This window comes from Brassica oleracea, chromosome C9 (genome assembly GCF_000695525.1).
Source record: "Brassica oleracea var. oleracea cultivar TO1000 chromosome C9, BOL, whole genome shotgun sequence".
Taxonomy (NCBI): domain Eukaryota; kingdom Viridiplantae; phylum Streptophyta; class Magnoliopsida; order Brassicales; family Brassicaceae; genus Brassica; species Brassica oleracea.
Genome location: NC_027756.1, coordinates 26,497,304 through 26,506,905, shown reverse-complemented (window position 1 = coordinate 26,506,905; position 9,602 = coordinate 26,497,304). Strand labels below are relative to the sequence as shown.

Below are 9,602 nucleotides of genomic sequence, written 5' to 3'. Positions count from 1 at the left end.
TCATGGGTCCAAGTTTGTCTTTCCTCTTAATTTTTAAATGAATCAAAATCATGGGTCCAAGTTTATCTTTCCTCTTAATTTAACTAATGAACTTGTCTTCTTTCTTGGTTTTCATGCCATTATTTAATACTTACACTTTCATAAAATAATACTCCATTTCTTTTAAAATAATGCATATTTTATAATTTTGACACATATTAATAAAATATATTAAATTTTAATTATAAATGTATAGTTTTTTTATGATTATCTATTTTCTATAATTTTAAACTAATAAAATTTAAGAAATGTAATTAATATTTTAAAATTTACAATTAATCATTATAAGTTAATAAAAAGTATTTTAAAATATAAAAATGTATTCTAAATCATTTTTTTCTAAAGCATATATTTTTATAAAATAGAGAGAGTATTTATTTTTCTTTTGGTTTTGTCTTGGTCCTCTCAAGACAAACCCACCAAGACAAAGAGATAGATCTTTCCTTCCTAACGTCAAGACAAAAGTCCATAAATACCCCCTTTCTACACCTCTCTCATTCACCATGCAATTTGTCTTTCCTTCACACCAAGACTTCTCTCCAACAATATCTTTTTTTTCACTCTATTTCGAAGTCTTTCTCTGGTTACAAGGTTCCTTGCAACTCTCTTGGTAAGCTTCTTTTTCATCCCAAGTTTGATCATTTAGTTAAACAGACTTCTTGATTTGTCAGTCCGTTGATACTAAATAGCTTACTTCTTGATCCTGACTTATTTTATTTGAAGTTCCAGATGGCAATAGGAATCTTTGGATTGATCCCAAGCTCATCACCAGACGAGCTAAGGAAGATTCTGCAAAAACTTTCGACAAAATGGGGAGACGTAATTGAGGATCTTGAGAGTCTTGAAGTGAAGCCGATGAAAGGAGCGATGACTAACGAAGTGTTCATGGTGAGTTGGCCTAGAAAAGAAACGAATCTTCGATGTAGGAAACTTCTTGTTCGTGTCTATGGTGAAGGCGTTGAGCTTTTCTTTAACAGAGACGACGAGATTCGGACTTTTGAGTTCGTGGCCCGACATGGCCACGGTCCAAGACTACTTGGCCGTTTCGCCGGCGGCAGAGTCGAGGAGTTTATCCATGCCCGGGTAACTTATATCCCATTTTTCTATTCTTATAATCATGAACATCCTGTTTCTTTTATTGGTCCACAATATTTACTAGCAGTGCCAGGGGTGTGTTCAATTCGGATTTAGATTCAGTTTTTTGGTATTTTATAACTACTATGGTTTAGTTAGATTTATATATTTTCGGTTTTTCGATTTTTGATTTATTTGGTTTTATTAAAAATCATAATTATTTTTCATTTTAGTACTTTTAAAAAATGTTTAAAAAAGAAATGTTTTATAAAAATGTTTAAAAAAAATATTTATATGTTTCAATAAAATAGTTAGTAAAATTAAATTAAAAAGTAATTAAAATATTTTAATGTCCACAAAATAAAAAATATTTTAATAAAATTTAAAATATTACTAAATAATTAACATTTAGCAAAACAAATCTCTCAACAAAAAATATAGAAAATATATTTTATCTAAATTGTTGAAAGTGAAAGAAAATGAAAACAAATTATTAAAATCAGACTTTATTAAAAATGTATCAGTAAAAATTAATTCACGTATTCATATTATCAATTCTATTATATAGTTTATATATAACTATAATACTATATTTTAACTAATTAGTTTTAAGTTTATTTGGTTTGATTAACCATATATAATATGGTCTTATAGAAATGATATTTATACGGTTGATACGTGTATTATTATTATCAAATCTAATTTTAGTTTCTTGGTTCTATTCGGTTTAACCGAATTGCTAATATCTACCTGATGTATAAATGTCTCTGTTCAAAAACGCGGGCGCCTAGCCGTTAAATCGGCCGCCTAGGCGCTCGGCGTAAGGGTCCCGCGGCGAGTAAACCCAAATCGGGTTACTTACTCGGACACCAATTAATCGCCCGCATAATGTTATTAAACGGTACGGAACCGATTTTTTACCGAATTATAAGCGTAGTTTTAAAACTTACTGGCAAGTATTTGGGCTCTGTTAAAAAAACCCTATTTGAAAAATAATGTAAGAAACGGGAGTTAATTTATAGAACTTTTTAGAACTACGTTTGCTTGCATTAACCGATGTGGGACTTTAGTTTTTCTAACTTTTTGTGTTTTTCTTTTATTTATATTTTCACTGAACGTGTCCTAATAAATTAATAATATACTGTTGGTCCAGCTTTTACCAATACAATAAATATATCTTAATAAATCTAAGATGTGTGGTTTTGTTGATACAACATATTTGGGTATTATTCTGGAAAATTAATATAGTTTGTGTTTGAATTTTGTAACCGGATGATATACATTTATTTTAACAATGAAATTTTGTTACAATGAAAATATCTATATAGTTTTCAATGATAGTGTATATACACAAATGAGCAGTTTATCATATATTTTACATTAAATACTTACAGTTGTATTATATATTCAATAATGGATTTTGTAAGAGTTAAATTTTAATATAAATTGTTAAAATATGTATTTACATTAAATAGTTATTTTTAAATTTTAAATTAAATAAAATTACCAAAAAAACTAATTTCCGCGTACACCCCGATTAATCCCCGATTTTTTGTCAACTTGCTAGGCGTCAACCGGCCGTCCGACTCACGCCTAGCGTAGTTTCGAACAGGGATAAATGTATTTGATTCGCTAGTATAAAATGGTTTACCCTTGCTGTTGGAGTTTAAACCGGATGATTCCAAACCGAGGAGATTCATCCGGTTTAGATGTGAAAAGTGTAGTAAATTTCCAATCTTTTTTTTTGGTTGCATCTTTATTTGATTTTCTATTTGTTCGGTATATGAAATATTGAAATCGGATTGAAATGAAACCGAATACAATTTGGTTTGGTTTGGCTGGAATTTGTGTTTAGGAGACACTTGATGGGCTGTTTGACTGTTTCCTTTATTTTCTATTTGTTTTGGTTCCTGAAATGTCGAATTCGGATAGTGAACATTTCACAGATTTTTTTTTTTAAATCGTGTTTTTAATTCTGTCTATTTTTATTTCGGTTCGCTCTCACTTATGAAATTAAAGACACCGATATCGGTCTATACTTTTTTTTTTTTTTTTGGGTCTAAATGTTAAGATTTATACCAGCTTTTCAAAAGGTTTTACAATGTTGTGAAACACAACTTATTACAAGGAGAATGAGATTTATACCAGCTCTCACTCTCATCGGTCTATACTTTCTTTGGTTTTGGTACGATTCTGGTCCAGGTTAACTAGATCGAGCAAAGTAGCAAACCTTATCGCTCTTATAATTATTGGTTTTACATATTAATCTGCGTTTTAAACTGTAGTAAAATCCAACCGAGTAAATTAGTAATGGCCTGTTTAGCTTCATACCGATTGAGTTATATGAGGGTTTAAAAGTTGTCCACAGTGTTTCCATTAGATGCATAACCAAAATTCTTTGTTGATCTTCCCACTATAAAAATGTTAAGATACTAACTCATGCATCTGTAACTTTGGATCAGACCCTATCAGCAAGCGATCTTCGTGATCCCAACATATCAGCTGTAGTGGCAACTAAGCTAAGAAAATTTCACAGCATAAACATTCCTGGAGATCAAACTGTTCACATCTGGGACAGGATGAGGTAAGAAACTTCAGTTCTTATTAGTCGTTTTTCCCAATAAATGTTTAGATCACACAAAAGTAATTTTCATTGGAAACATAACAGGACTTGGGTAGGACAAGCCAAGAATCTGTGTTCAGCTGAACATTCAGAAGAGTTTGGTCTAGACAATATTGAAGATGAAATCAACTTGCTAGAACAAGAAGTGAACAATGAGTACCACCAACAAGAAATAGGTTTTTCTCACAATGATTTGCAGTATGGTAACATCATGATTGATGAAGACACCAATGCCATCACTATCATTGTAAAGTCTTATAGACACATTTTTCTTTTAAACACTTTCATTTTCTTTTCTAGCATGGTAAAAAAAAAAAAAAACCCTTACCATTAACTCAAAGGCTAAACAGTGTCATGATGAATCGTTTAGTTTCTATGTCTAATCAATGGGGGTTTTGGACAGGATTATGAGTATGCAAGTTACAATCCAGTTGCTTATGACATAGCAAATCACTTCTGTGAGATGGTAGCAAATTACCATTCTGACACTCCTCATATCTTGGACTACACTTTATATCCAGGTACAGTGATCAATTAACGAAACTTTTGTAATTCCATAATCTAGATGTGGGCTTTTTGAATTCATGGTTTGGAGTTGCAGGAGAAGAAGAAAGGAGGAGATTCATCTGCAACTACCTCGCCTCTTCAGGTTAAAAAGCCTATTCCGTTAGTTTTAAAAATTTAGTAAGAAAGTTAATTCCTATGACTTAAGACTTGGTTTTAAAACAGGTGAAGAACCAAGAGAGGAAGACATAGAACAGCTTTTGGATGATGTGGAGAAGTATACATTGGCGAGCCATCTCTTCTGGGGTTTATGGGGAATCATCTCTGTAAGCTAATTCTCTCACTCTCTCTTTGGATAAACTACAAAGCATTTCAGAAGATTATGACATTGTGTACATGTGCAGGGCTATGTGAACAAGATTGACTTCAATTATCTCGAGTATTCGAAGCAGAGATTCAAACAGTATTGGCTTCGAAAGCACCAGCTTTTACCTTTCTACTCATCTCATAAGTAAAATATTACACACAAAAAAAGTCATGATGAGATCCATAACATGGCTACTATGCCAATGTTAAAAACCATGTGTATTTCTTATGTTCTGATACTATGTAATCATCCAGCACAATAATACTTTCCAAGGAAAGAATAGGAAAGTTTAATATTTGAATCTTATTCCATTGTGATATTTACCAGAGATCGATCACATTTATTCTCGAGAAAAAACCCATGTAGAAGATATAGTTTTTAAGGATCAAGAGCTGCCATGGAATGCAGTGTGTCAATGACAGAGTCTATAAGGTCATGAGACTTGCTTGTACCTGCAAGCGTCAGATGTTTTGGTGCTTCTGCTCTATCGAAATAGAATGCACCAGAGACCAGCTTCTCTTTAGGCTGAAGTGCTAGCCAAACAACTGTGTCTGCTCCTTCTTCGCTCGTTCTAAGCTTACCAGAGAACCTGATTCAAAAATATTTAAACTTGGATGTTTTGCTTTATATCAAATAAATAATATTTGTTAAGAGATTTTTTTTTCCTTACGATTCTTTGAAACTGGGCAAACTCCTGGCGACACCAGGTGTCTCAGCCCAGCCAGGGTGCATTGAGTAGAAACCTATGCCTTTGTTCTTGTACTTATCAGCCCATTTTTCTGTCAGAGCCACCTATAAATCATTTCCACACCCACAATCTTAGAAAACCAGACAAAAAAAAAAGAGAGATTTTCACTAGCACGTAGATTCTGTCTTTTTTTACCGACCTGGATTCTTTTATTCCGTGCGTATTGTAACACTCCATCGAACTTTTCACCACTAAACTGCAGAAAATCCATACGCAGCGCGAGGCCCAGTTGAGTGGTGCAAACAGTTCTAAATACATTACACAGAATGTGTTGTGGATGTCAGACTGGTTACCTGAAGATCTGTTGTAAGTGGCGACGTGTACATTCCACCAGAGGAGACGGTGATGACTTTGGAGTCAGGCGACGCTTTCTCCAACAGCGGAAGCATCAGCTCTGTCATTGTGTATGTCCCAAGTACATTCACCGCGTAGTTCAACTCGAATCTGAAACAAACAGAAGACCAAATATGGAATATAAAACAAGGGTAAAATGAAGCTGTGGAATGCTCAAGAAAAGATGATAGAGACCAACCCTTCAGGTGTAGTCGTTCGTTTGTTCTCAAGCAAACCGGCGTTATTAACCTAAGAACCAAAATGAATCAAACAAACTCTAGTTAAATATTCATTCTAAGCAGTAGTACAAAAAAAAGAAAAGAGAGGCATTACCAGCACATGAACCGGAACATCCTTTGAAGCAAAACTCGAAGCAAATGACTTTATATCATTAACAGAAGACAAATCACAAACCTAACAAAATAAAAGAAGCAAATCTAAAATGAGTTGTTATCTTCCAGTATTCATAGAACAGAGTATTCAGAACATACTTCAAGGTAGACATTCTGGTTTCCTGTAGAGTTTTGAATCTTAGAAAGAGCCTCCTCTCCTCTTTCCTTGTTCCGACACACCATGTAAACAGTTGCTCCACTATTATAAAAAAAAAAGAAAAAGAGAATGACTTTATATACACATTAATGTGACAAAATCATTTTCAATTACTGAGAAAGCTTTACCGTGAAGCAAGACCTTCAGCAACGGCGTAACCAATACCAGAGTTAGCTCCAGTGACCACACAGTTCTTTCCTTGGATTTGTATCTGCATATCTTCAGGTTTGAACTTCTTTGAATGGTCTCTGCCATAAAACAAATCACATGAAATTCAAAATGGTTTTCTCCAGTTAGGTTAAATAGACAAATTCTTGGACTTACAGGAAACCAGTCTTGGTGAAATTCATATAGCCATAAATCCCGAAAGCGGTTGATCTCCATGTCTATAGATCATAATCAGACGGAAGTGCTACAATTTAGTCCTACACTAGACAAGAAACGGACAAACAGAGATAAGTGAATCCAAGGAAATAAAGTACATACCTTTAAGAGGAACATTTTGGTTTTGTTACGGGAGATGATAAGGTGATGAGAGTTCCAGAGAGAGAGAGAGAGAGATGTTAGATTAGTAACGGTGCCAAGGAGGAGTTACGAGTCATTTGAATCCTTAGTCAAGTCGTCGATTCAGATTTCCCGGTAGACATTGCGCCACGTAGAGATAGCCTCGCCATACAAAATAGTAAATGACTTCGATGGTTCAAAATTGCAGCAATACATTCTACCAGTGTTATTCGGGCTTCGTATATCTATACTATTAAAAGAGAAGGAGTTTAAATAAATCTACTTACAAAAGGTTGTTGGACCAATTCATTTATTATAATTACTACTGCATTTTATCCTAACAATACAATGGCGCTAACATTAATTTGGACTACTACCCAAAAAATATAAACGTCGGCTTCTTACTATATTTGAATTCATAGAATATTTACGCAGGCATGAGAACGTGTAGCATTAATTTGTCTTCTTATTAAGCATTAAAAAATGGTTTCTGGTGCAAATCGTATGATTTTTTCACCTAATAATAATTTAACCTAAAATCACAATTTAAACGATTTAATTATACATGGTCGACTTACTTGGTGTTAGAGTGTTCGTCAGCTTAACAATTAATTATTATATAATAGTTATATAAATACTATAAATTAAAATGCATACCATTAATACAATAAATTTACTTTGTATGACAAATAAAAAGTTATTAAATTTATTGTACTATTATAAAGTATAAGAAAGAAAATTATTATCAGATCTTTCTGGATTTTTCCAGGCTAACCTGTGTCGATTTATAGATTAATGGCGGAGTTTTGAGTTTTTATAAATTTTAATTAATAGGTTTTCGTTATGTCCGGAATTTTGTGGAAGCATATCAAAAAGTAGAATTATGATTGACTGTTTTATGAAGAACATAAAGTCAGTTCATATTATATATGGCTTCTGGTTAGGCTGCATCTCCAGATTGGATATGAAAAGATGATGTCTTAATTCATCTATAAATCACATATGCTCCACTAAAATGAATTAAATATTTTTTTTGGGAAAATAAAATAAAATGTTCTTTCCCGCACCATTTAAATGTAAATGCATTGTTAATCATCAACGCTCAGTTCAGGTTATTATTATTTTTTGGTGTTTTGGAACCATTCATGTATATACACATTTGGTTTGGTTTCAGTTGAGTTGTTTTGGTTTTTGGTTTGGTAGAAAGTTGAGAACCGACTAATATCCAAAAATGCCATTTCCAATTTGGTTCTGATTCAATTCTGCTTTCTTGGGTAATTTTGGATTTATAAATTAAAAATAGCAGATAATTTAGGATTTTCAGTTTAAATATTAAGTAACTCGAGTTGTTCGAATAAAAATATCGGATAATTAGAATATTTTTAATATTTGAATATAAAAATACTTGGGTAATATTTGAGTTTTTTTGTAATTCAATTTATTAAGTATTTTAAAAATATTTGGTTATTCAGAAATTAAATAAAATTAATATTTGTTGGTATATAGTTTTTATTTTATAAATTCAGGTACACATTTTGTTTTCGATTCAGTTTCAGTTTTTTTGGTTCCACAAATATAAGATTTTTGCAGTATTTATGCAATTTTGGTTTAATTTTAGTCTCGGCTTTTTAGTTTAGTACGGTTTGGTTCGTGGTTACGGAAAAATATATTTAGATTTTCACTATCCTTTCTAGAAATTCATCTTAAATAAAATTATTTAATTTCAAAAATAAACCCGCGCTTTTAAGCGCGGGTCAAAATCTAGTTTTTTCTTAAATGAATTTATAATTCATATTATGGTTTTATTAAACAAAATATGTCGAATTCCAAGAAAGTTCTACGAATATGTAGAAAATATTTCAATAGAAAACTCTCCACCAAAAAACTACAAAACTCGCTTTAAAAACCAAATGAAAACCAAAAAAGGAAAAGAAAACAAATTAACTTTAACCTCAGAAAACATCGACAACAAAAGAACACAAATAATCTTCACAAATAGTATCAATGATCCCACTGTCAACACAAACCGATTATGCATATTCGTTAATTGTGTAGTAGAATGTCTGATATTTGTAAGAAATTTTTTATTAAACAAATTTGTAAGAAAAATATAATTATTGATGTTGTGAATTTACGGGTGGACGTTTGGTAAGTTAAAAATTGTATATTAATTGAATATTCATAGGTTTTTATATTACAATGGTAAAAAATATTTTTGACTAACTACCTTATAAAATCTCTTAATGAATTCCGATGGAAAAATGTTATAGCTGCCCCTGAATAGAGACTGTCTGATTTTGTAGCTATTTGTCAGAGTTGTGGAGCCGTTATTATGGAAGTCTCAACGATGTTGAGGATCAGATTTGCATTTATCAATTGGATGTCTATTTTGTTTATGAGGGATTTGCTATTTTATTTACATATGCGAGGTGAGTAAAATATTTCAAAACAGTCAAACAATGTTTATATTGTTTGAATACACAAATTGAATGGCTAATAGTTGGAGCATAAAATAAAATTTTTTTTAGAGTGGGTTTTATATGGAATATACAATTTCTTTTATTTGCTTGTAATAATAAGATTGGTTGCATATTTTCATGTTGTTGGGGAGATATGTTACTGTGGCATTTGTTGTTGTGAGTGTTGTTAAGTGTTTTTTTACATGTGCTTAGTTTATTGACTTTATTGATGGCTTTCGAACATTAATATCATGTCGTTTTTCCTTTGTGTCCTTCCTAATTTGTCCAAGTACATTTTTCCGAGTGCCATTTCACTCATACATAACTTGCTAATGCAAAAACAAAGCTTGCTAATGCGGTATAGGTGAACGACATTGATATATAAACCTTCTGCGGCTGTTT

At 32.0% G+C, this 9,602-nt stretch overlaps 2 protein-coding genes across 3 annotated transcripts; one reads left to right on the top strand and one right to left on the bottom strand.

Moving 5' to 3' along the window:
* Window positions 1-518: 518 nt before the first annotated feature.
* Window positions 519-4,932, top strand: LOC106318657 (probable choline kinase 3). 2 transcript variants are annotated; one of them, XM_013756730.1, is made up of 8 exons: window positions 519-649; window positions 763-1,122; window positions 3,576-3,697; window positions 3,782-3,983; window positions 4,140-4,257; window positions 4,338-4,385; window positions 4,466-4,566; window positions 4,645-4,932. In XM_013756730.1, exons 2-8 carry the CDS (start codon window positions 769-771, stop codon window positions 4,753-4,755), a joined length of 1,056 nt encoding a protein of 351 aa, XP_013612184.1. In that variant the 5' UTR covers window positions 519-649; window positions 763-768; the 3' UTR covers window positions 4,756-4,932. The 2 variants fall into 2 exon arrangements, with proteins under 2 accessions (XP_013612184.1, XP_013612185.1); XM_013756731.1 differs by having other exon boundaries at window positions 530-649; window positions 769-1,122; window positions 4,645-4,755.
* On the bottom strand, window positions 4,782-6,942 carry LOC106318658 (dehydrogenase/reductase SDR family member 12). Its single transcript, XM_013756732.1, has 10 exons — window positions 6,724-6,942; window positions 6,562-6,623; window positions 6,366-6,485; window positions 6,180-6,279; window positions 6,022-6,102; window positions 5,888-5,937; window positions 5,649-5,799; window positions 5,495-5,551; window positions 5,278-5,399; window positions 4,782-5,196 (listed from the first exon to the last, which is right to left on the bottom strand). The coding sequence occupies exons 1-10, from the start codon at window positions 6,736-6,738 to the stop codon at window positions 4,986-4,988; spliced, it is 969 nt and encodes a 322-aa protein (XP_013612186.1). The 5' UTR covers window positions 6,739-6,942; the 3' UTR covers window positions 4,782-4,985.
* Window positions 6,943-9,602: the final 2,660 nt, after the last annotated feature.